Source organism: Pholis gunnellus (genome assembly GCF_910591455.1).
Source record: "Pholis gunnellus genome assembly, chromosome: 20".
Lineage (NCBI taxonomy): Eukaryota > Metazoa > Chordata > Actinopteri > Perciformes > Pholidae > Pholis > Pholis gunnellus.
In genome coordinates, this window is record NC_136547.1 from 12822608 (window position 1) to 12850169 (window position 27562).

Below are 27562 nucleotides of genomic sequence, written 5' to 3' on the forward strand. Positions count from 1 at the left end.
ACGGTGTTATATAACAACATTTATTAAGTCAGATTTCATCCATTTATTAGAACCTCATATCAAGCACATGAGTTGTCCAAAGTAAACATTTCTGACTTTGTCTTTGATCCAAACCTGAGTAACGACACAGTAAGCTACCAAAGTGAGAAGTCATTCAATCCAAATATCAGTCTGAACCAAATAAAAAAAAAAATCTAACAAAAATATTTTGATTTAAACCAAACCCAAGATTGTCAGGTGATAGCATAATGTACAGTATGTACACTAACAATGTTGCAGTAATAAAGGCATTTACACATTAACATTAAGGTACTGGCACTTGGTGGGACTCATTTCAAAATAAAATGCAACCAGAATAAGAATAGAGATCGGGTGATTAAAAGCACTTCATGTGAATTACATATTTTTGGAAGACAAAATAAAAAAAAGTGCTGCTGTATTGTGACAAGTGCTCACATGACCACCATTTAGCTTGTATCACGGAAAAGTCAACGTTAATAATATCTTTGTGGCAGTAAAGATTTTGCGGAAGGAGGACAAGATTAGATGCTGGATTTGCATGGTACATGTAACGGCCCGCTGATTCTGACACTATGTGGGATCTTATCGTACATAAACAGGCTGGTGGTAAAACAAACAAAAAACTGACACCGTCAGTTCATATCTCATCAGAAAAGGAGAATAAGGCGAACAACCTCAAACACAAGAAAAGCAAATTAAAATGCACGCTTTGCTGGTCTTTCTCAGCTCTTCGCCTGATAATATCTGGGAGGAATATGAAATCTCAGAGGAATATGAGGTGTAACTGTGAAGGTGGTGCTCCGGGGACCTACGGTGCCCTCATATATATGGAAATCTGTCCTTGTCTGTTTCACACTTCTTAAGCAGACCTGATGCAATGGCTTTCACCGCCCTCAGAGTCTCCGTGCAGGTTGGGTTGATCAGGGACTCAGGCAGGAGGAAGCCGAAGTGTCCTGTATCCCTCAATTCAAACGCAAACGCATAAGGGATCCCGTTTCTGTAGGCCCAGTCTATCGAGCTGCCTGAGCTAACATCTGTGAAAAACACAAATAAAAAGGACAGTTTTCTGTTATATAAGCATGAAGAAGTGCTTTCACTTCAGTAACATTTTCTAGTAAGTGTGGTCTGGCTACTTCACTTAATGATTTGAAAATTCTTCCACCACTGCTGACAGCAAATTGATTACATTTTCGGTGAGTCTAAAAGCATTTCATTATTATTGGTTTTGCATCTCTGCATTTAGCTCCTCTCGAGGGGGGGTACGTTCAGGGCACTGAGTGCAAGACTACATCGATTGTGTATTTATAGAAAAAAACGGGCACTTCTGCCTCCTTCATAAAGTTGAATGAGGATCTGTTGTCCTTGTTGGCAAATGAAGAAACAGAGCTTGGAAGGAGAGCACAGCACAACAGGTGCGAAATGACAAATAATCCATTCTGCTTTGTTCTCTAGGAAACCACAATGAAGACAAGCAGCGGTACTCACACAGGGTGGTGGAGGCAGGTCCATATCTGTACCTCACTCCATAGGCAGAGTACAGGGCCGTCACTGCAGTGTGAGCTGCTGACTCCTAAACAGTGGAAGCAGAGGGCCGGCTCATTAGTGATCCTCTATGTATGTTTGCACATTAGGAATTAATATCAAGGGGCGCTCCAGTTAAGTCACTCCAACATATGGATATGTGAATTATTGGTTTATCATCATGCAACGGATTTCTTACCACACAGTTGAAGTTGGGGATGGTGGCATACTTGTAGGAATAGGGGTAAAGCAGCATTTGGGCGTAAGCGTGGATTGATATATATGATTTGACGCGTTTCTTGTGCTTGCGCAAGAACTTGGCGACGGCCTTGACTTCAGGTTCAGACTCGGGGTAGGGACCACAGTAGGTGTCATCACAGGGATGAGAGGAGGCACCCTCCTCTGGGAAAGTAAAGGAGAGAAACATTTTGATCATATTCCATTTTGGGTTTCAAACTAGGTATAAAAGAAGTTGTGATCTTGTATTCAGTGACCGCAATGGAGAGTGATTGTGGGGGAAAATAGACCCAGATTGAAATCACCAAAGTCACATTATAATGCCACGGATCGCAGTCCCAAACAAATATAGGCTGCATTGATGTTTGCATATGAAAGTCCTCTGGATACAAGTCATATCTATAAATAGCAGGAACAATGTGGTGGTCAAAATTGTAAATAATTTGCATGGATTTCAGTCAGTCTGAAAGTTATCTCAGAAAGTTATCTCCCGTTTTATGCAGTTCTCCACCATTACTGATGTATAAACAATGGTCTTTTAAAGTGAAATCAGGTTAAATTTCCACTTTTCATATGTATAAACTCTCAACCACTCATGCACTGCATGGCTACATTAACATTTCACTGACGTAAGCTTATAAATGAAGTCCCCAAATAGCCACTTTGTGAGTTAATATTCCTTCAAGACGGCAAAACTTGGTTCCTCAGTTTCTCTGTTTCTCATCTCCGGATGTCTGTCTCTGATAAATTCCTAGAGCCCTCCCACAGTGAAGATGACGATTCAGCAGAACCCTCCACCCATCTCCCAGCAGAGACTAAATGACATCAGACACAGATTGTTGTCACCACACAAATATCTTAGCCACAGCATACATTGATAAATAGTCCGAAAAAGACTACATCCGCAACAGACTACAAGGAAAGCTGCACTGTGAGTGTCTCCATGTGCTGCATGTGTGAGAGAGAATCAGAGGAGTTTCCTGAGGTTTCAGCTGAAGCTCAGTGTTCTTGAACTCACCACACCATTTCACTTTCCAGTTTCTGTTCGCGTCCACTCCTCTGCAGTGGAACCTGTGATTTTTGGACCGTGTTTTCCTCCAGAACCGATCCTACAGGAAGTGCAAAGACACCGTCACCGTGTATGTCGACTGACCTGCAGTCTCATCGAACAAATAGAAGCCTCCTGCCATCTCCAAAATAATCCATATGTCACTCATTCAGCTTCAGTCGGTCTTCTACAAACAGACATGTAGACGGTAGTGGAGGGGCATTTTTCCCTGAAGTATTCATAGATACTTACACGGACACATTGTTATCGCTCTTTTGTTTAGTTTTTCAATCATACATTCTGAACCACTTGGACACAAAATATTCAGTTTACAGCCTTGAAAGTATTCAAAATCTGTGGGCGGGAGTGATGTGTTACCAGCTGTTATTCTGAATACATGCACCTGAATCGCTGATGGGCCCTACATTCTGTTAAGTATCAGAACACTTCAGAAAAGTGTCCCAAAACAAGAAAACATTCACGCTCATGCTTGGAAACGAAAGTAACCAACAGCAGGATTTAGTCTCTGCTGTGTTTGTAGAGAGGTCTGCTGTACCGTGGTCCAGCTGAAGTGATATCCATCCACATTGAAGACAGGCATGATGTAGAAGTTGAGCTGGTTAAGCAGTCGTCTCATCACAGAGTCATGCGGGTACGAGTTGATGGCCTGAAATGTATAATATGAAAACAGTATAAATACAGAGCACAGGTCTAGACTGCTGTCTAGTCATACAATTGAATGTAATTACGGTGCTATTTTTTCATTATTCTTTAACCTTATGCATGATTGCTAACAGAGTCTTTTCAAGGCACAAGTGCAGCAGGTTAACACTCAAGACTATAGATGACAATTGCAGTGAGGAGATCTGGGCAAATACTGCTTACACCTGCTCTCTGATCACTCAGGCCAAGGTTAATATGCTAAGCCTTAAATAAAGATGGCACCCTGACCTCCAGTGGCCAACCTTAGTTACTACATGATAGTGGATCCACATTTTAGAGCACATATTTGAGGTAAGTTGAGCATCTTTGACTGTTTTCCTGAGTCAAATGTTTCCACTTGTTGTTGTTTTTTTCTCGTCTCCGTTTTTACGTCTGTTTCTGATTTCCTGTTGCTATTTGTCTTTTCCCTCCCTTATTCACTCACCTCCTACTGCTACTTTATCCTTCTTTGAAGAATTCCCCGCTGAACTTGTAAGTCCATGTAAATGGCCTTGGGGGAGTTTGTCAAGCATTTTAGTTTGAACTCTCACATTGGAAGCCATTTCAGGAAGTGTCTGCAGTCAGAATGACTGTAGAGCACAACAAAAAAAACACGCTCCAGCATGTGCATGCGCTACTTTATAGTGGCACATGTTAAAGTTATTTTCTCCTCAACATCACCTCATTGGGTTACGAGAGGTTGAAATATTTGTTAAAGCCTTTTTCAAGTACCCGTAGGTTGAGATCAATCATGAAAGAATTCCTTAAGAACAGGCTGTGATTCAGTGCTCTACACTGACATTCAATGACTTTTCCTTTAATTATCTTTACGGTCTGGTACTGTGTTGCAAATCCCACTCATCTGGCATCTAAGTAGTATAAAAACAAGCCATTAAAGGTTCTTGCAGTTAATGTCTGCCTCTGGTCTGGTACCGTCCTCACTTCAGAGGGTAATAACTAAGACTTTAAGGGTGGGATGGAACTCGTGTGCACGTCTGGGTTCTGTTCAACATCTGAACAATAATGGGTATTCTTCAGTATTTGCATAACTTCGCATGACGAATAAACAGATGTTCACATTTTGATGACGGCCCTAGAAACCAAACAATGCAAGCTGCTCGCTGCGGGCTATCATTTAGATACGAGGGACACTGTTGAAACGTGCATTGATGCAAACAAAGAAGTTCAAAGAGCGTTTAAATATTTAAATTGGCAGAAAAACAAAACTACCTCCTTGACAAACCACTGGCAGAAAGCAGGTCCGATCCACTCTCTGGCATGGACGCCACAGTCGATCCACATGGCTTTCTTCTGATGACGACTTCTCTTTCCTATCTGGCAGGAGACAAGCGCTGTGAGTTCTGTGCGTGTGCACACACAACTGTGTGTCCTTTGTACAGTAAGCCCCTTTCTTAGGTGTGCGTCTCCCGCTTTCTCTCCTACCTGAAGCACATACAGTGGTCTCCCCTCGTACGACTTCCCGATGGAGAACATGTCAACCAGGTCGGAGTTGGTTCGGTTCATCTCAAACATCCAGCTCTGGATCTTGGGGACAGAAAATAATGTAGAAGAGTGAACTTCACTCAAGGATTTGTTATCAACGTTTTTAAGAGTAAATGGGCAAATTAGAATGGTTTAATAAGCAATTTCAAAGCCGGAGTAAAAACCTTTTAAGACACACACGTCTAAGTGCCTGTGGAGTACGTGCGTTTGGTTGTGTGTTTATCTGCACGATTTGTGTCTGCACACACACACACATGCATGCTTATGATAGTGTGTGTTTTACAGCGAAGGAGAGGATCAAAACTGAGAGCGCTAAAGATTCGCGTAAGCTCTCGGGATCTGTGTGTGGAAATCGTGCTGCTTGGTAGGTTCCTGACAGGTTCGTGAACCAGGAGCCTGATCGACCTGCAGTGTCTGAAGTAGAGTTGCGTGTGTGTCTGTGGGTGAGAGCACGAGGCTGTGGGAGAGAGACCTGTGGAATGGGGTAATTGGGGAGTTTGAGAGCACCTGAGAGAGGATGTTTTGTTTACTCTGTGTGAGAATCAGATTAGAGAGCAGAGGAGAGCGAGAGAGAGAGAGAGGCAGGCCGGTAGACGCTGGGCTTCGCACCTCTTCCAGAGAATGGTAAACCTCGTAGTCATACTGAGACTCTGACCTCCGCTTGCGAGAGGAGCGATATCCCGTCTGCTTTTCAATTTCCTTCTGCAGATTGGAGATGAACACCCTGCGGATGGAAGAGAGGAAGTTAGACGGACACATGATAGACGTGATAGCCAACCGCCGTGGCATCCTTACCAATAACATTAAAACAAATAGACAGAGAATATTGTTTTATAATAGCATGTTCAATATTCTGCTCTGGTACAGAATTCGAACCATAAACAGGGTTATATTATACAATACTATAATTTGTAATTACTGTTTACTGTTGGTACATTTTATAATTTGAGATCAATAATAAGCTATTTAAAAATCGTTTTGGTTGCCTATTTGGTTTGATGCTGTTTATCCACCTCTTGCAGAACTTCATCCTTCTTTTTAAGTGAGTGAGTGAGCCAACATTAAGCTAATAAGAGCCCGATGTTATAATAAGCCATCAGGCCTGACGTCATTGTGTATTTTAGTGTTGGTTCATCATTAAAAAAGGTTCTAACAAGTCTGCAGTTTATTAATTTATTCATGACTGTTTCAATAGTCCAAGAGCCTTAAATAATAGTAAAACTGAAGCCAATATAGATATTAAAGAAAATGCATATTTAGTTAAAGAGCTCAATAATGAGACAGAGAAAACACATTTATGGCAGAGGAGGATGTAAGCTACCCAAATGGATATCTAACTAGGGCGTCAACTAATGATTATTTTCATGACTGAACTACATATTACGTATAATTTTTTTGGTTAATCATTTAGTATATTAAATGATTTGGGACTTTTAGTTCAACTAAATACAACAATCTATGTATATGAAAAGAAAACAGAGTGCGGTACCCATATAGCTGCTGTAAAACATAAAATAGCATTTAAAATGACTGCAGATTTAGCAGATATTCCCATTTAATAATTTGTTACAGCCCCTGTTTGACTACAGTCAATGCATTTGAAGTGAACTGGACTGGCATGAAGTGGCGGATCAGGGTTCCTGAATGTATTGTTGACTTATTCCTAACACCAATTACGCAACTCTCTCTCACTCATCCCTCATCCAAACCACTTTTCTACATCCGTCTGTTTAATAGCACAGATTATACTAGTTATAACACTGCTGTCTATCAGTAAATGAAATGATCTGTAAATGCACCAAAACCATCATCATCACCATCATTATCTCTTTATAGACCGCTGTCATCAGACCCTATGCCTCCTCACTTCCTACTCCAACCTAAAACAGACGATCTGTTTTTCGTAGCAGCAATGTGGGCAGCCAGACTCTCCTAAAATACACTTCCTTATATGTACAATTCTACCCATATCTACTTCAATAACTACTAAAAAACATGGCTTATATCCCCAAGAGTAAAATTAGATCTTTGTCCCTAAAACCCAACCACTTTTACCAAAAACTGTCCCCTGCAGTGTAAACCATTTTCTCAGTCAATCAACACAGAGTAGAAAAAAAAACCCTCATCCTCAGATCTGCAATTCCTCCCTTAGGACAGAGATGACAATGGAATTCTTTCTAGCCGCGGCTGCTTTGATAAAACTCCATCATTTCAACGATAATTTTGATGAGGGATGGTGTGGGGAGATGAAAGGGCTGCTTTTGGAGCAGATTGGGAGAGGGGCTCTGATGTACAGTGTATGTGTGTGTGTGTGTGTGTGTGTGTGTGTGTCCCAGCTTTGAGGAAGCTTTTTTTCATGCAAAGTATAGCCGACTCTCCATGTGCAAATCATATATTCTGGCTGAGGAGAGCCGGGTAATTGCAACGCCCTTTGGATAACAGATGTATCTCTGCAGACACTCGGCTAACAAGATTACCAAATATGTGCGGGTACGCAAAGCGAGCATGCATGTGTACTGTGGTATGTTTCTCTGTTAGTTGCTGGTGGTCTTCTCGGTCTTACCGATAATCAAGATGTTGCTGCTTTAAGCGAGCGTGTAAGCCCCACGTGTCATTGCGCTTCACATGGACATCCACCGTTGCATTTTGACAGATTAGAGTAACACTGTTGGGCTGCCAGAAGTCCACCTAAAGGAGCAGGACAAACGTATTAGATCAGCGGTTACAGACTTTGTGATATTCATTTTGAAAAACTGTTCATGGACAAAAATGATCTGACAGGAATGTCTGTGTTTGAGTAATCCAGCTAATTAAATGCCTGACATTTAATTGATATCAAAATAATTTAGGTCAAATATGGGTTTCTGCCAAAACCGAGTACCAGTCCAACACCACTGTTTTTTCCCCCTCAATTTAAAATGTATACCAGACTGCAAGATTGTGGAAAAACTGAATAATGACGTTGACAAGAATCTGTATTTGATGTGGATCTGTTACATTTTGGCAGATACCGGCTCCACTTAACAAGGGCCAGTATCGGCACTGATACCGATCCGGCTGAAACACCAAACCAAACTAAAGTTAAAGGGTTAAAGAGCAAATGTTTCAGAAAAAGAACTGACCCCAAGAATGACCCTCTCATCTCATCTGCTGGGTGTTTAAATTGGCACCAAACATTTGGTGCTGATGACCAAAATTGTTTTGTTAAGACCCGGACAGTTTAACATTCCTCTAGTCTCTACCTTCAAGCGACGGACTAAATCGGGGGCATATTGATGACTCTACAGCGTTAATGGGGCAAAACACTCTCCAATGTGTCCCATTAACAGCCTGAATGACGCTCACTCTGCTTTCCTCTCTGCCATTTGACCTCATATGAGGACTTTCAGTGCCTGTTATCAGGGCCTGATACTCGGGTCTGTTAGCTTTAGCTCAAACAGCAAGCCAACCGTATAAACACAGACATCGTTTGGTAACCGATAAAATAACAGAGAGCGATGCGGATGATACACACAGTAGACACTGCAAAGAGAATATCGCGCATTCGGTCTTTCTGCATCCTCAGCTGGCTTTCGTTTGAACATGGGGGCCAGAAACGTGCAGACTGGCACACATGCTTGTTGACGTGTCAATTGGTTCTAATGGTTTACAGAATGCAGTACCAGACTAATTTAACTTTGTTTGGAGCTAGAGGGGTAGAAAATCCTCAGCTGGATTGTTTGGTGCCCTGGAGTAGAAACCGCTCTCTGCTGCTGCGATTTTTACGGCATTTCCAAATGGTTAAGTACCCCAATGTTTCACTCCGCTGTTAACCAAACAAATACAAGACACATACGCCTAAAAGGCACTTAAATATCCCCGATCAGATAACGCAGCTCCTCACAAACAATTCTCTCAGTTTAAGAGCCATATTTATGAGCATGATGCATTCTTTGTCTGCTTTACACATCTTTTGTGTTCTTCATGTGATTCTTCTTCTTTTTTCTTTTATGTGCGTCTGTGTATACAGGGTGGCTATAAATTAATGGGCATGGGCAGCACAAGAAAGAAAAAGTTATAGTTCAATAAAAAGAAGCTGGCTTTTCCTGAAGGCACATGCGGTAAAGCCGTAGCTTTATAAATAAAAACAAGTCTCCAAAGTACAACACAGTTTGTGAGTGAAGACCTGTTATAACCAAAATACCAGCTGTTTGACAACATTTTGGGTAAGACGTTTATTCATTTTCCTGCTGAGAGTTTGATGAGAAGATCAGTATCACTCTCGTGTGTACAGTGGATATGAACTACAGCCAGCAGCTGGTTAGCTTAGCTTAGCATAAAGACTGGAAACAGGGGGGAAGCAGCTAGCCCGGCTCTGTACAGAGGTAACAAAATCCACCTAAAAGCATCTCTAAGCATCTTCACTCATAGGAAGCAATGACAGCAGCCACGGTGTACATCTGTTTAACAGACTTACTGTAATCCCCTTTTTAGGAAACTATAGATCAAATTGAAATATAGATCAAATGATTAATTGAAAATAAGTATTAACACTCAATATCTCATGTGCCATTTCAGGTAAAGTCATGAACATGTTCTCCAGGAGATGAAGTGGTAATTATTAACCTTTAATCTTATATTTAAAATGCAATGCTTTGGTGAAGGTATTTGCTCTGCTGGATGCATTCAGGAGCTGTTGCGTTTCTTCTGCCCAGAGTTCACCTGCAGTCACACAGTGCGTCCAGGACTGTGAGTTTTACTTTAAACCTGTATTATCTATTAGGACAGTCTACCATTTAGGTATATTCAAGAAATGCGAAAAAGGATTTAAAGGATTTTTTTGGGGAATGGCCAGGTGTTTGGAAAAAGCAAAGCTCCTTCACAGGTCTTTAAAGGTACAGGCTTGAATGTAATGTCAGTCAACCACAGAGTATATAGTCAAACAAATAGCTTGAACAATAACTCAAAGAAATGGGCTATTCTATCGTTGATGGATCTGATTCTTGATTCTCCTCTATCCTGCAGTGCCCAGTGTTATATTTGACCTTATGGCTAGCCTGAGGCTGAAGAGTTTGACTCTGGCACTGGAGGCATGGCAGCGTGGCTAAGCTACTGAAAACACATGTCCACAGCTGTCCAAACAGTGGCTGCCACTGCTTCGGTTGGCCTCGGAGCACCGTGTCCGCTGCCCTTACATACATAAAACTTTGGCCATGTCCTGACCAGCACCCTGGCTCTCTCTCCTAGTATCCCTCACCACAAATCATAAACATTTACTGAATCCTCTTTTTTTTGCCCTCTTCTGCTCTTTCACTGCTCAGAGCAGTATTGGTTCTGGACCATCAAACCAAAAGCCTGACCTGAACCCGAACAGATGCCTTTCATTACTGTTGCTGTGGCATCTGGCTGCACAGATAAAACCCAAGTGGACCAAACCAAACTGGAGAAACGGACCACACTGCCACGGGGCTGCAGGGCAGATACAATCTCTGCAGCTGTCCCAAAGAAAGTCTCTAAAATGTTTTCATTGGATTCTTCATGTTGTATTTACTCAGTTAGCTGTTCAATTACATTGTATTTAAATGGAGCAGGTATTTCAAGGGAATTGTCCTGAACATGAACTACATTTAAACTCAAGAATACTAACTAAAAAACTGTCACAGAGCTTTGCCTCTATTTTCCCTATGATAAGTACCATATTACATCGTTTTTTCCAGGAAACTTCCGAGGTAATTATTTGGAAACAGACCCATAAGATAAAGTGTGAGATGGTTATCAAAGACAAAACAGACCGTAAGTTGCCGTTGCGAGGTCTGAAAAAGCTCGTAATTGTGTGTTGAGAGCATCTAAATCCTCTTTGAAAACCTTTTCCACACTGCCATCAATACAATACAAATACTTTTTTATTTAGTCCATTTTAAATCATGTTTCATTGTCAAATCATATTTAACTGTAGAATGCTGGAATATTGGTGGACCTCCAAGTTCAGAGAGAAAAATAAAGAGAACATGACCTCAGTGTCTTCAATGGCAGCTACGGCCCTTCATTGCCCACCATTGTTTTATTTTATGAATGATCCCATTAGGGATTAACACTTTATGGTTTAGTATTAAGATTTAACAATACAAATATTTGCACCATTTCTGTTTTTAAAATGTTTCCAAAAGCAGACGAACTCCAGGACTGCTTTCCAAACATCGATAGATTTATTCACTTATGACATAAGGCTGCACAGACTTAGAAGACTTTATGCAATCAGTGCTTGTATGCTGGCTTTGATCTGTTAGTTAATGGGTTATTATTGCAAAAATAATCACAAGCATCACACTAATATTTTAAAAAATGCTTTGGTTTTTCATAAACACAATTCCTCTGCAGGGAGATAATAATACTGGAAACACAGATTTTTAGTTTAATCAATTATTCAAATAAGTTCTTTGACTATTTGCTGCACAATAATATCTATAATTGCATCATGCTTTTTATGCTTTACAAACAATATTTGCACACCCAAACAATGTGCAAAGGAAGGTCATCAATGCTCCTGAGGCTGATGGGGTAATTGCTCCCACATGAGTCTGGGAAAAGAGGCGAGGCCCTTGTGTCCTCTAGGGTCCCCCCCCCCCCCCCCCCCTAATTTCAGTGTCTTTAAAACACATGTTCATATAGCTTGTTACTGAAAGTGATCCAAACATTCAGTCATCGTTATGAAAAAATCTTTAGTGTTTTCCCTCCATTCTTCTCTTGGGGTTTTGTCCTCTCAAGAGTATGTTGGTCTTTCAGAGGAGGGAATATGTCCCGACTGTGACTCGGGACATATTGACTCGATGTCTCTTAGGTTCTGGCTATCGACGACCCCGGACCCCTCTGTCACGCCCCCCCCCCCCCCCCCCCCCCCCCCCCCCCTCAAAAAACAGCGACTACTGTTAAAAAAAACACAGGAAACTATACAATGTGGGCAGAATAATAGCGTGACACTTAATATGGTTTTCAGAAAACACACACACAACAATAATCTGATCTGGTGTCTGATGGGGACCATACAATAGGTCAGAATAGTGAGCATGTGTATACAAAAACATGTGCCAACCTTCATGTGTCCCAGAATGTTCTTCAGCACTTGGACCTCCTCGTCATTACTCGGGGTTATCCTGAAGATTTGATCACTGCAAAAACAACAGAGCTCTCTTAGGCGTCAGGTTCAAGACGTTTTTCACAGCACACAAATTCACTCTAACAAGGCTCGGATCTATTTTCGCTAAGTGCACATTATTTGAAAAACATCTGGGTCGTGGAGTGCCAGGTAATAATACCGGCTTTTGTGCTGATTGAAGGTGACATTTATAATAGCAGATGTTTGATGGTGAACTGGGTGGTTCCCCTTTTAGAGTCGTATAGATGACAGGGTCAAACCCCAGTCAAACAATCTGTGTGTGACACCATTAAAGGATTATATTTCATCGTTTCCAGCTCTGCAGGTAGCACCTGGAACTATTCTTTGGGTGGTAACAGTAGCAGCTACTGTTTCACATTTCTATACCGTAACTCAATCATACGTGCTGTAGATAACAACACCTAAATATATGAAGACGAATAATCAACTGCTTAAATGTGTTTGACACTGCAACATGTTTTGTAAATGAATAGTGCTTTACACAGAAAATAAATCAGTCAATATAATACTGTAATGTGAAGGCCGGGACACGGAACAAGGTGCTTGGTTGGTTAAAGCCACAGACGGTCGATCATTAGTGTTTATTTTGTCAGAATTTATGGACGAGATGAGGCTTAAAATAAAGCTGTAGCGAACTTTATTTTAACATATGTGGTCATATTAAAAAAAACAATAGTGCTTTTGCTGATTTAAGAACTTATTCAATTTTGTTCATTGAGAATAAAGAAGAATTTCCCTTTAACTGCAAAAGAAAGTCTGTTAACTTGTTTATACAGTAAATACATAGGGCTGGGCAATAACTCAATATGATTATTTATCATCTTTCAATGGAATCATATTGTGATTAAATTATATATATATATACAGTATATATATATATATATCGAGATATCGTGAAACAAAATGACGTTGTCTAAATTTCTAATAACAAGCACACACTAACTCAGATTTTAAGTTACTCATATAATAAGATAACACCCAGTGCATTTTATTTGTCAAGTATTTAATTCACACACGAGTATGCAAAACCATGTCGAATATATATTTATTGAATCAGAAAACCTGCTGTATTGTGATACATATCGTTATCGAGACATGAAATGACTCATATCAGGATAGAATATTTTGGCCATATTGCCCAGCCATAAGAATACATTCATGGAATTAGTTATAAGTCAATATAAAAAATCATTACACAGTAAATTGACTTCTTCACATGTTGGTCTTCGCAGATCATTTAAACAATTAGAGAAGCTTGAGAGCCTTTCTAACTCAATCTGCAGCCACATCTTTTATATTAAAACAAAGATACTCTTTATGCTCGGCATGAATCTAACATAGAGCTGCTTTCACTCTGCAGATCACAGTTCCTGCGGTTGACCTTAAAGCTAACACGCTGCCAATAACGTATTACTCTCTCTCAATTACAGACTCTCGGCCCAGTTACCTGGCAGAGGTTGCATATGTGTTCACTTTCATGTCTCTGTTTTTTTTTTTTTTAAACCTCTTTCTTCCTCTCTCATGTTTCGCCTATTTCAAAGAGCTTTTTACAATGTGTCACACAGGAAGTCGGGCCCCCTAAACAAAGGTGGCGGTCGGCCACTCTGAGGTTTTTGAGGAACAAAAGGGGGGTGCGGGTGTCCCAAGTGAGTGGCCGCCCCGTTTCAGTGACCACAACACTGTGCCCAGAAAAACAGCCTGTTTCCACGGCAACGGCGTGATAGAAGATGGACTTCAAAGCGAACAATGTATTTGGGAGGTAACAATATTGTTTGGATGTGATAGAAATTGGTGGGGCGGGGGGAGGGGAACAGATGTCAAACTTCAAAAACATGATCGTAGTAGAAAATATTCTCTCTGTCTGAAACTAGAAATCTGTGCTTCCACGTCTTCAATCAATCCTCACTGATGGAAGTTTGTCGGGCTTGTGTTTTGTTTTTCCACCAGTGCATACAGCACCACACACAGTCCATGATTAAATAATGTGGCACCCCAGAGCTCTACTGGAGTCCGAACTCGAAGCATTTCTTCATCTTGCAGTGATTCTCAGAGATGACAGGCTGTTTCTGCTACACTGTTGGCCTTTTGCTTTGAATCCGCCAGCTGCAGGGCTCTCTGCGCTAAAGCCGCCCTCAAGTTGTCAGTCTGTTGATTCCCACAGTGGTGCTCTCTCTGGGATGGAAGCAATTTGTTTTAAACCAAGAACTTGACTCTCGGCAGTGTTTTGATTTCGTACAATCATCACTTGTCCATGTTCAAAAATTCTCTGTTACTGAATGATATGAAATGTTTTGACAATGGAAGTCTTCTTTTTTTAGACTAAGGCTCGTTGTGAAGCTGAGGTGAACAACACGCACCACATCCCTGATGTCTGAGAGAATCAGGCCCCCCCCCCCTCTCCCTTAGTGCTATATATTGGAACTTTTTATGTCAGTCCAGAGGTGGCGTGAGGGACACAAATATTGGATTATATCCAAAATATATGCTTTTTGAGACAGAGGAGGAGGGGGTTTCCAGTAGTGGTGGTCCCACTCTGCAATTACAACAAATGCTCTTTTGAAAAACAGACCATAAACCCATACATGCCCCAGTCATGTCTCTGACATGTTTACCCAAATTACTATATGAGTCCAGCTCCAGGTGGTCCCATTGGAGACCCTCTGATAGGCTACCGGCTACTTTTAGGGTCTATTTGGGGAGGTGTGTGCCTCACATTCAGACTCATAAACGTGCAGACAGACTGGCAGCCTTTTGACAACAAAAAAAAGACAAATATCTCCTCTCGTCTGATTTTAGAAAAACAAAAATTGGGAGTCACTACTTTCTCAAATCTATACTATTTTTTTTAAAATAAAGACTTTGAGCAGTTTGACAGGACACTGTTGCTGCAAGCATCCCCAGTGTCATCTGCGGAGCGATCTGAATTCCTCTCTGCAGCACATCACAACCAACACAGTCTATATCCAAATGCCATCAGACAACAAGGTCAGCCTAGAATAAACTAAAAAACATTATATTATGTCTCAAACAGGAGATGTGTCTCATAGAGACTTTCTTTGTTCATTCTCTCTACTATCAACATGAGATAAAGCCCGGGTCTTGGTGCGTAGAAAAAAACTTCCGATAGCGACAGTGCGCCTTCCCTGCAGAACGACACCCGCCTCTCGTGAGCCCCAGAAAATGAATGGGGGTCTTTTACTCACCCTGCGTAGCGGTTGTTGTAGAGATAGGCACCGACGGGACATAGCACGTTGCTGCAGATTATCACACAAGCCAGTAAAACGGAGCTGCGAAATGCGCTCCTACGCTCCGGTACCATCCTCAAGCAAAGCGGGATCAAAGACGGGGAGATTAGGCTATACTTTGAAGGATGCACGCCAACTTCTCAGAGAGGAAATGTGATTGAGTCGGTCCAGCGCACCATCAGCAGAGTCACTTTACTTTCTCGCGGTGCACTCTGCAGCAGTTGTCCCTCTGACACTTCAGGTGCTAAAGTCGATCATCTGGCACAAGGGGAACATTTACCACCTCCTTGAAGCTCTGGAGGGGATTGCAGGGTATAGCGGCTCTTTTTTTTTCTCTCTTTTTTTTAAATGAGGAGGACCTGCGTCACGTGGCCCGGTGTCGGCGAAGTTGGTAACTGGATCCCTGATCGCTGGTGCGCACTGTGTGCTCAAGGGATAATCTATAGTGAGCCGAGAACACATGTTCATTCACGAAATGGGATTTTTTAAATGGAAAATCTGACTTTAAGTAATGCGTAAGAGTTTTGTGTGGAGACATGAACTGTATCAGGTAACTCATCTGTATCTCTTCAGCACAACAGGCTTATTCTTCAGGTGTGCTCATGATCAGGTCCTTAAGAAGACACAAACTGTCAAATGTCTACTGGCCCATCTGCATACACATGATGCACACTGAGCTCACATTGGTAATGTACCTGATGTACTTTTGTAATAAATTAAGAGCATAAGAGCATCACGTAGTCCAACTTTTTTTTTTAAATATTAACCAAACTTGACCGTTACGAAAGAAAATATGTCTGGAACAACATAATGACTCCAGAAAACAATAAGAGAGGATTCTTCGTTCAGACATTAAGAGCCTATTGAGCCATTGGATCCTCAGCTTCCTGTTCGCTTATACCTCTCTACCTCAAAGTCAGAGTAATAACCAGCTACCATCTCTGTCAGTGCCTTGGCCCGACTCCACCAGGAATCCCTCTGTGGAGCTTTAGGTGGCTCTCCCTGTTATTCTACGCTTTCCGTGCCTCCGTTTGATCCTCTACTTATCACCCAACACAGTGATTAAATGCCTAAGTCAACTGCCAGCCTTTTCCTTTTGTGATTGCATGGCAGCAGCACATTTTTCACATGCTTCTCTCCAGTGTCAACAGTGTGCCACCTGTTTTACACCCAATTACTGTACAACCGATCCCAAACACTCCCTGGTCCCACCAAAGCCCTCCCCGCGTAGACATCAGAGCAGAAAGCACGGCAATGCTGTTATTGACAACACCCACTTTAATCCACGAGACATGTAGAAAAGTGGAATTAGTGTCTTAATTATACAGTAGAGATAATAGTTTTTGCAAGACACAGGTGCCCAAATGAGCAGCGATAAATAGCTTGATGACTTTAGGATGGCGTTGAAGTAGTATTGTCTCTTGTATTTAGTTTTAAACTCTGAACGTTTTATTGATGCGACAAACTTGAGACTAATAGCCACAATGGCAAGAGTCAATATTTCAAGGATTTGAAGCCTTTGCTCTTTAAAAACTGATATTGTTTGATTGCCTGAGTACTTCACAACCTTTCCTATATTTCAATGGAAATCGAACATGGCTTGGAATTGATGACATGTTTCAGAAGTCCACCAAAGGAAATAACACATTATTTCTGCTTGGCCTTAAAAGCATGGTTAAATTGGTTGTTGACAGTACTTTATATGCAGTACTCATCCCATATTCTGTATCTGGAGTTTAATAAGAGTTTAAGAGGGAATGGGAGCGTTATGGGTTCTACCACTATGTGGAGGAACACACTGTACATTTCTTTGACTTTTTGACAGACAAAATGACTACATTTGTTCATGCATAGCCAATGTAACAAATAAAACATCAGGTATTTCCTTATTTGGTTTAGTAACAATGCTTTCATTTCTGTATTTCATCACTTTCATTAAATGTGCAAACCAGTGAGAAGGGTTATGCAAAAAATAAAACATAAACCTTGGTCAACCTTGCAATTATTAGTAATATTATACGTACATATAGAGCAGTGTGGTCTGTTGGACCCCAAAAAATGAGGAAGGGAAAACTAACATTTCAACAAACTCAAGGGTTAAAGTGATATTAGTTTACTTTTTACTCGACATGTGTGAGGAACAATTTCAAAGAACACCATAAAAATCCACATCCTAATTGGAAGACTTTGTCAAAACTTTAATTAAATGTACCACGGTTTAAAGAGGGGGTTTCTGACTGAGCTATTCCTCAAACATAACTTAAACCCAGAAAGTGTTTTTGAGCACCGCGACGCAGCTGCACACAGAAGCATATTCATAAAATGCTTGCTTGGCGTTCCATGTGTATCATGTTCAGGGGATTTGTGGGGAGAGCGAGAGCTCTTGCACGTAAAGGTTGGCTCGTCATTTAAGCGTGACTTGCTGGGCACGTAGACGCAGGCTGAGGGCAGCGGTGAGAGTCGGTGGGATGGTCTCGGTGTTGTTTTTCACACACAGGAACGCAGATCAGGGCGTGTGGCACTGCTTTGGGCTGAGGTCTGCGGGAAGGTGAAGAACCAAGCATCTTTCTTAGAGTCTAATGCTGCACAATCTTAGAATGGCACAGAGGTCCAATAAATCCCCATGTTCCTCTCTGAGTCTCAAACTGTGCTGAGGGGTGTGAATGAGCTCTTTGATAAGCATGCAGTCTGAGGGCACGGCTTGCTCTGGTTGTGGTGGTGATGAGGGAGGGGGGGGGGGGGGGCTCTGGTCAAATTGTGGCGCTAACTGCAGCTCTTTGTGATGCTTTTAGGGCTTCTGAAGGATCTGAGAGATCCCAGCTGACCCTGACCCAGAGCAGGGCTGTGAGTGCACATCTATGACCTTTTGACCCCGGAGGGTGAAAGTAAAGAAAGGGAGTCGAGGGGGTCAAAGATGGCGCTCAAAGTGGACCATTAGGCAGCCAGAAAACGGTGTCACTCTCTCTCTGAATGGAGCATTTATGGGAAGATAATCTCAATGACAAGAATTTACGTTTGCAATCATGCATCATTGTGAGGCAAAAGATGGAACATGAGCTTTGCACAGACATCTGCAGCTCACACAGACCTCCATCTGCTGGATTACAGAGCACAAAGACTTGAATACAGTAATATAAATCAGGGAAGTTGGGACTGAGGCAAAGTGAAGAGGAGGGGGCCTTGGCAGCAGAGCATATGGTTAGAAAAAGAGTGTTGAGGAATTACAAGGCTATTATCATAAGTTAGTGTTTCCCAACCTTTCCGGATTTTTGGCCCTTTAAATAAGCAAAATACATTATTTTTAGAGGATGGAAAAGGTACAAAGGAGGCAGTGTGTTATATTTAATGCACACTGCGGAGACCAAATTGAATCAGCTGAATATTGAGGGTGAAATAAGTGTCAATAAAAATGTATGAAAACTTATTAAAAAAAGTTTCACATGGCCAATTGAATTTACTTTACTTGACCCAATTTAGTTTGATTGACAAGTCTCTCTTCCAAAGGGATTTAGTCCTTTCACTAGATTATGTGATGAAATAATTATACATATTATAATAATATGATATAACAAACATTCTTCGAAATGGAGCTCTATTTAGAAAATATTAAACATTTTAAAACTGTGGATTTGAAGAAGAGCAGAAAAGTGAGATGAAGGTATTTCATTTATATTGTTTAAATTAAATTAAAGGATATTAAACTATAAGTAAATCATTGATAGTTCTAATCGGTTTCTTATACCATTGATTAGGGCCCCTTTCCCTGATATAAATTGACCATTTCTCTTGTTATTTCTAATACAGCATCTAAATATCATGATGGGAACCATACGATACGAATTACTGAATTTTGATTATTAATAGCTGCAGGACTGTAAGTGCTAAAAGATATATATTACAATATTACATATTACTACTTTTTATTCTTATCAGTCACTCAGGAAACAGAAAGTTGGGAGGAAGAGGAGAGAAAAACAGGTGAGCTACAACATTTTAAGAATAATATAAACTTTAGCAACACACCAGGACTTTGTTAGTTGCACACCACTGCAATATGAACTATTGCAAATGAACCACAATGCAGAGATTGATACTTACTACAACCTGAAGCTGGGTATGAATGAACTTTCTGTAATACACATTTGCCCGCTCAAGGCTGTAGTTCTGCCATCGAATAACACTGAATGAATTTTCTCAGCAAATATCTTGTTTTCCTTTTCTTAAGTGTTGCAGCTGTTGTACAGACATTACAAACCTGCCAGGAAATGGTTTTATCTGATTGATAAGCATAAACACACATGTTTTCCTCCTCTAAGGCTGTAATAGTTGGAGAAGGTGAAACTGTTCACTGTATCACCCCCTGTTCAGGAATAAATCATAACAGAAGACAATACCGCCTTGTTTGACTGACACCTCTGCAGATATGTGATGTAGGAATGTTGGTTTTGGCTGTCCATAAACTGATTCACTGAAAGGCCCACGGGTGGAAATAAAGGCTAACGTGTCCGTATCAGTGTAAATGAACATTGTTATCACCACTCGTGTTTGATTTTAAGAGCGAATAATCAGAAAAGGCAGCTCATATCAGTCTGACACTCCTTTTCCAACGGGAAGAACAGAACACTTCCTGGCAGCACTCGCCAAGGAACCGGCAGCACTAAACCACGAATAGGAGTTAAAGTCAAAGTCATGGGCAATAAAAGCTGAAGGTCTGGAAATGTACTGTACCTGCGCTGGAATGGCTAATATAGAGGCCATAATTAAGTCGGTCTACCGCAAATGTTAAAGAGGTTTCTCAACATTTTGTCAGATTAGGACCCAAAATGAGTACATGAAGTGTCAGACTGGGACCCAGGCCCATTCAGACTTCCAAGGGCTTTGTCAATGAATAGACTCATTATGAGACGACAGCTCTGTTTGATGGAAAACCTCCTTTGAGTCACAGGAGGATCAGTATTTTCTGTCTAGAACAACAGCGCTCTCTGGCGGCAGAAAAGAAACACTACAAGACAAAACTGTATCATCAGGATACACACCCAAAGCATGCAGTACCACATCTAACCACCAGAGTATACTGCATGTCAACATTTGCTCAAGTTTAAAGGCCGCGTCCTCATCCCGTCCCACAAAACTGACACTAACCTGTAATTGAGACATAAAATTGCTCTATAAAATAAAGACTCCCTCTGGTGCTGATAAATTAGGGCAGCAGTCCTCGGTTAGATCTCTCTCCTCGTTTGGTGAATGTGTTTTTGCAGACAGACCACTCTTTAGAAATATGCTGAGATGCATAAAAAAAGAACGTCACGGAACAATTTGCTGCAGAATGGCGTTAACTGAATCCCCACCTGATGAAATGTTAATCCTTAAATCTTTATTGTGGGCTGCAAAATGGCTTCCCTAAAATCCCCTCAAAAGACTTGCAAGGCGGGTGAAAATTAAAGCTGGTTCTAGTGTTGATTGTGCTGCTTTTTTTACTAGGCGCTACATGACTCTGACTGTGTTTAATTCAGGATTTAAACACTTAACCAGCTTCTCAAGTAGCTGTTCCTGCACTGCAGCGTGAGCAGGGAGCAAGGAGGGAGGTGGGACACAGATCCCACCTCAGAGTGAAAAGCATATCCTAATTAAACACACTCTAACCAATCACTGCGTGTACAAATCTGTGTCTCCAGGCCTTTATGGTTTTCTCAGTGCATTTTTCCACATAAAAAATGTTACCCAAATTCCAAGCAACCACTGACTGCAGAATGAGAAGCGGATATTGTCTGCACGGACTGCAACTGGACAGGATTCGTACATAACCAGTGTGGAAATATTTGCCGTAGCACAACAGCATCTGCTTGCTCAATTAAGAGAAAGATCTGAAATCAAATCTAATAATATAAAAGGGCAGAGGCAGACAGGATGCATTCTTAACAAGGAAATTGCTGCAAGAAACGTTATTCGGGAACATTCTGTGGTTTAGTTTGCATTTTTCCGTTTGTCTGTTAGAAAGGCCAAACTGTATCAATTACAATTAATCAGCACAAGCATGTTTTGTTACTAGTTTTGCCGGTCAAATGTTTTTTTTAGGCCCCTAATATTGAAGCTCTGGCTGGTGCAGAGTCCCAGAACCTCACAGTACACAATGTCTTGTTTCTGCTGGTAAAAAAAATTATTTTTAAACCAGTGTGTAGCTCAGCCAGTGAGGAAAGCAGCCAGTCTGTTGAAAGAGGAGATGTCTGATACAGTGCAGGCCCATCTGTGACCACCTCTCTCCTTTAACTTCACTTCTTGTATGAGTTTTTATCTAAAGAACCGATGGAAACTGAAATGTAACGGCTTCCCCACACAAAGATATTAGTGATAACCTAATTTGCAACTTAATGATCTAAGCAGAGATTTTACGACTGAATTCCACTCCTTCATTAACTGACTGATGTGCGTTATTACGAAGAGAAAGAAACCAATTACAGTAATTCTCATAATTCAACACAAGTTTCTTGCATGGTTAACTTTTGCAGAGACACTAGTTTCAGCTTGGTCTCGGCAGAACCAAGGGTCCTTGACAAGGACTTCTCAGACAAATGAGGAGAACTTTATTTTGCACATTCTATACATTTCACTTGAGTGAAGTAAAACTGTAGTCTGTGCTGCTTTGCTGTCTTTCCTTTTATCTTTAAACTGTTGAATTGTGATACTCTCTTAGGTTTATGATCTAATGTGTCAATAATCCATGTGGTCATAGGACATATAGGTTGTAAACATGTTCCTGTCTTGTCCAGTATTCAGGAGTGTAAAGCCTAATGGAGATAACGACAATAAACCCAGAAGTCACAGTAATTATCCCTTCAGTTTAAAATTATACATCACAAATACGTTTTATAAGGCATTTATTTAGCCAGTATAACTCTAATTTCCTGGGTATCTTTTTCAACAGTTATCACCTGCAATTTAATTTTCTTATAGATCATCTGTATGATTATGAAAACAATTAGTTTAAATGTGTTCATCTGTGTTTTTTTTCTTCTCAAAACCTGTTGCTGCAGTTTTATACTGAAACCATCAAACCGGAAGTCGTCTCGTGCACTGTGGCTAACTTGACACTGGTCCTCCTCTCCGCATTGAAGGCTGTGCTGGGAGGCTGGGTCAGGATGAAGATCTTTGGAGTCACAGGGACTCAACTTTCCAAACTGCTGTCCACTTGTTGCGCACTCCTCCGTCACGCTCCGTGGGGAGCAGTCTCGCGCTGTTGACTCATTTTCATCTTTGTGTTTTAATTTACATTTTTTTAAACTCTCTTTTTCACGCGTTTTTTTTCTTTCTCCTCCGGTATTGTTTTGTGCACTTTTCGTGGACTTCCAGTACAGACACCGGTTGCGCGCACCCCCACCCCCACCCACACCCCCCCACCCCCCCAGTGTGGACCATGCTGCAAACTTTACACTGAAACCTGTTTCGTGATGTGAAGCTTCTGTCGAGGGGGAAAAAACAAGGTTTTTGCATTTCTTTACTCAACATGACGGAGGAGAGCAGAAGTGAACACAGAGCTGAAAGCGGGAAGGACTTGGAGAAGCAGCTCCGTTTACGAGTGTGCGTCCTGAATGAGCTCCTGAAGACCGAACGGGATTATGTTGGCACGCTGGAGTTTCTCTCGGTAAGTAGTGAGGGTCATTGTTTACCAAAGACGGCACAAACACCATTTTTAATCAACACAACGAAACAACAAAGTGAGCAAAACAAACAAAAACCTCCAGCCTGTTTAGTATGCACGCTGCATCCCCGGACCCAGAGCCAGACCCGGTCCACTCAGTGTTACATGTTAATAACCTGCTGCATGCCACTGCTGCTGGTAATAATGTCAAGCAGGCTGTCTGACATAATAATCGACTGTTGCCCGTAATACTCTCTGAACCCATCCCCTTTGATGGAAACGTTAACTTTTCAGATTGGCAAGTGTGAAATTTGGAAAGCAGGTACAAAGAGGCGTCGCACAGCTTTTGGTTCCTGCACAGCCAGTGTGATGTTTAATCCTCTCAGTCGGCTCAAAGGCTGCTGGAGGCTCGGGAGTGGTTTGTCTGATCACAAACTATTTCAAGTCCTTTGAAAGCACTAGATCGTTTTAGGTAAATACACCTCAAATCACAACAAAATCAAACGTTTAAAACATAATTTTTTTCATATTTAAATGACCATATTCTTATATAATTCTTACTTTTTACGCAGTGTTTACTGTTGCATACACCTTTAAGTTACAGTGCATCAGTCCAGCTTATTGTATCCACCTGTACAATCATTCTACATTAGAAATAAGCTGTTTATCTGAAAGAGAAAGAGCTGAAATTCACCAGGGACAGTTTTTAATGACATCTGTATTTCTGCTCGCCCTGTCTTTGTAAACTTGTGCTGTACAGCGTTACTGTTCCATCCGCATCCTTCCCCCACTTCTCAACCAGCGTAGAAAAAAATACAGTATGAGTGCAGTTTGCATGCTTCCTTTGCCAACTTCTGATCAAATCCACAAGTGTGTGTTTGGAGTTCTGCCAAGGACGGCACAGGTGGACTCAAATGAAAACCAGCGCTCAGCTGGCAACACGTCTCCGGCTGCTCACTGAGCACAGCGCGTGGTTGCAGAAAAACACAGGAACGATGAGCTGTGAGCTTAAAATAACACCTAACCTTAAAAAAAAGGAGGGGAGGGAAACAGTGGAAATGTCCCCTGTGTAAACCAGAAAGCCGCGATAAGTTGGTAGTCTTATTGACAACGAAAGCTGAGGATGCTAAAACACTGACACGGACGGCTTCCACCACATTTCCTCCACAGTTTAAGCTTCTTGCTGCGATGGCAACTTTGCGAGGTCGTCTGGTCGATAGGGTGCCGGGTTCGTGTGTCATTAAGAGTGCTATTTCCCAGACCGCAAGTATGAATGTGAACACCCTGACCTCCCTCCCACTGCCCAGATGTTTCTAATGGAGGACAGAGGGACCGGGGAGGGGACGGAGCTCTATCTGGCCTTTCTTAGAAGTGCCATCGCTGGAGAAGTGGAGGAGGCGATTACATGAGGGAATGTGTCCTCTGTCCTCTGTCGGTGGGGTTTTTTTTGGGGGGGGGAGAATGCAAGCCAACCCTCCTTTTATCAACCCCCCGTGGTGCTGGAACTGGGATTCATTTCAGAAGTGACTGATCCTTACAAGGCGACTCTGTTCTGGCCCCCGGGGAACGTCGGCATGGATGCATCAGATTGAGATCTGACCGCGAAAGAGATTGCAATTGTTGATTTTAGCCGGAGCTGCATGGTGTTAATAAAGATGCTAGAAAGTGAGAGAAAGAAAGACAAAGAGTCACTGTTATCTGCTGTCTTATCATCTAAGGGAGTATTGTGGAGGACACTCAGGATGATCAAAGACAGCCCCACCGGGGAGAGAGGGGTCATAAGGAAGACTTTCATCTGATCAGACACAAGCACACGCCCCCCCCCCCCCCCCCCCCCCCCCTTTCTTCTACTGCCACGCTAGAACCAGTTAGGAACTACACAAGTTTCTGTGTCTAGAGGTCCGAACAGAGGACAACCCAGCCTCCCCCCCCCCCCCGGTGCGACTCCCTGGTGGGATAATCCAGGAGACGGCGAGCACCAGCAGGGAGAGAGGGTTGAAGGGGATATTGCTCGAGGGGAGAAGGGAAAAGGATCGAGCTGATCACGCAGTAGATATTGCCAGGAGGGTGAAGGGTGGGGGCGGGGGGATTCTGCAAGTGGCTGGGCTTGGTGCCTTCTCTTGTAAGCCATATTTCCTGGAGGAGGAATTCCTCCGAGGTTAGGAAATGCTGGGGAACAATGAGGCTCCGGTCAGCAGCCAAAGTTGAACTGCGGAGCAGAGAGATCGCTGCTGCTGATCCGTGGGACCTGAGCACAATGCGCCTCACACGTATACCTTACTGTTAAGGTAGTGGAAAACAACGTGGATGATTAGAGCAATTTGTCCCAGGACAGTCTGAGCCTATTGTGCGACCGTACCTCACCTCTCGTGGGAAAGTGTGCTGATTGCATCTTGTATGGTCTCAGTATTGGAAAGTCTAAATTTGACTTTCTGTGGATTAAAGGAACACTTTTTTTTAAAACCGCATGCACTGAACTTCCACAGTAGTCGGGGCAGTGAGAGGAAGGGCTCTAGGGGAAGCCGTTTGAAATATCTCAGGGCCTCCTTACGTAATGAACAATTATAGCCAGATATAGTGGGCGGCGGTGGACACTGGTGTTTATCTTGGACAGCGACGAGCCAATGAAATGACAGTCATTCTTAGAAATCGCCTAAATGACTGGAACAAATCAAGACATAATGTAAACAGTCATTTTTAATGAGGTCTTTGCCTTTCTGCGTTTGTTTCTTTTCTTCTTCACAGTGTCAAATGAAATGCTTTACATGGTCTCTGACATTGTTCGCTCTTCACAGAGAGACGTTGAAAGCCACGTGCTTGCACGATGAGCGCTTTTGCAGGAAGAATGTAAGGAGGGACAAAAGGAGAACATCTTTCACGTCCTGATTCTGGAGGGAGATCTGAGCCACAAGTTAACTTAATATATTCCAAAGAGCTTTGCAGTGCATTAAGTGGTCCCTCAGCTGCCGCACCCCCCCCTAAAAAAAAAAGCCTGTTGAACTATGAAGCAACCGCAGAGTGTGATGTTAAAAAACTCTTTTATTCCCTTGCATAAATCTAAATTAATAAATGTGGTTTGAGACGTTGTAATGCTGTGGAAACTCTTCGCACTCTTGTTATTTTCTCTTAAAAAAGCTACGGACCAGCAAGTGATGACATTTCAGAAATACAGCGTGTGTATTTCCACGCCTTTTTTAAATACAGTCGCATACGATTATCCTCGTTATATTTGCTGCGGCGGACTTCATGTGGAGAGGTTATTGGGCAACAAACATGTCTGTGGTCACTTTAAGTCAGTAGTGTCTTTTCAGTGAAAATGGCTGCAGGAAGTCAGGGAATCAAGCCTAATGGAGAAAGCAGCTGTTAGGATAATTTACTGGCTCTTAGAAACCCAGGTGTGTGTGTGTGTGTGTGTGTGTGTGTGTGTGTGTTTGTATATAGAGGTTCCACATCTCTCTGTCTCACAGGCTTTAGATTTTGTTATATTATTCTATAGCCGTTTTCTTTGCTTGTAACATATGACTAGTGGTCAGTCCTGAAGGAGGTTAGGTCACAAGGCCGCGACGAGAAGGCGCATACGCACCGAGCGGACTGCCGGTGACCCCAAAGGTCGCGACCCCTTGTTCCTATCCCCTTCCTGTCTGTTAATCTGTAGGCTTCGTGCCAATATCAAGCTCCCTCCTGTGTTCTGATGGAAACAGGAACCGAGGATGCTGACGGTCAGTGTGTCCTGATTTGATGAAAACACACAAACGAAAAAATGTGTCCAGTAACAGGCTATATATGGAGGCATGTTGGCAGCCAAAATAAGCTATTGTACATTTTTGTTTTCAATAAATACTAAATAACTGAGATGAATTGAACTGTAAATATTTACTAGGTAGTATTTAACACACAGCAAAAAGCTTAACTGTTCATGTTTTGGGGGTCAGAAGCCAGAAATGCTGGGAGCTGTTGCCTGGATCTGTTGGAGGAGGAGATTCTGGGTCAAAGAGGGCAAAAGTTGTATATGTTGGTGTAACGAGACGGACACCACGTGATATAGATTCCACTAAGCTGTTTAAAATAGCTTTTTTTTTTTAAGCGACGCATCAGATAAGATTGAACATGTGTGTTCACATGACGCTGGTGTCTTTGGATCGGGTGGTTTTAAGGGCTGAGGGCGAGTGCTTACGGCCATTTACAGTTGCTTACATTAGTCTGACTCCATAATGGGCTGCATTTAGTGATAAGATTCACGCAGGCTGATGTTTCTGCCCTGATTGCTCTCTTCTTTATCCCTTAATCACTTCCTTTATTCATTTACGATCGCCCCCATCGTACCGTTACTCGTTCCACACCAGCATCTTAGGCGTATACCTCAAATCTCTCTTCACGGTGCTCTTTCTTTCTTGTTTTTCACCGCTGTGTCCCGGACGGAGCAGCGGCTGCATATGGTCCATCCATTATTTGGGATAACTGTTTTGATTTCTTGTGAAGGTTTATTATGATCCTTA

At 42.0% G+C, this 27562-nt stretch overlaps 2 protein-coding genes across 2 annotated transcripts in view; one reads left to right on the top strand and one right to left on the bottom strand.

Annotated features, from left to right (window-relative positions):
• Positions 1 to 840: 840 nt before the first annotated feature.
• cpa6 (carboxypeptidase A6) lies at positions 841 to 15504 on the bottom strand (the record flags this gene model as incomplete). The annotated part of the gene is made up of 11 exons (XM_079181153.1): positions 841 to 1055; positions 1507 to 1591; positions 1742 to 1944; positions 2798 to 2888; positions 3384 to 3494; positions 4760 to 4864; positions 4973 to 5074; positions 5642 to 5756; positions 7596 to 7720; positions 12102 to 12177; positions 15389 to 15504. 11 exons carry the CDS (start codon positions 15502 to 15504, stop codon positions 841 to 843), a joined length of 1344 nt encoding a protein of 447 aa, XP_079037279.1.
• Positions 15505 to 22916: 7412 nt separating this feature from the next.
• prex2 (phosphatidylinositol-3,4,5-trisphosphate-dependent Rac exchange factor 2) overlaps positions 22917 to 27562 on the top strand; it is an 80513-nt gene continuing 75867 nt past the window's right edge. The window contains exon 1 of the mRNA XM_079181284.1: positions 22917 to 23069. Coding sequence (XP_079037410.1) covers positions 22932 to 23069 — 138 coding nt within the window. The 5' untranslated portion in view covers positions 22917 to 22931. The remainder of the gene's footprint in view (positions 23070 to 27562) is intronic.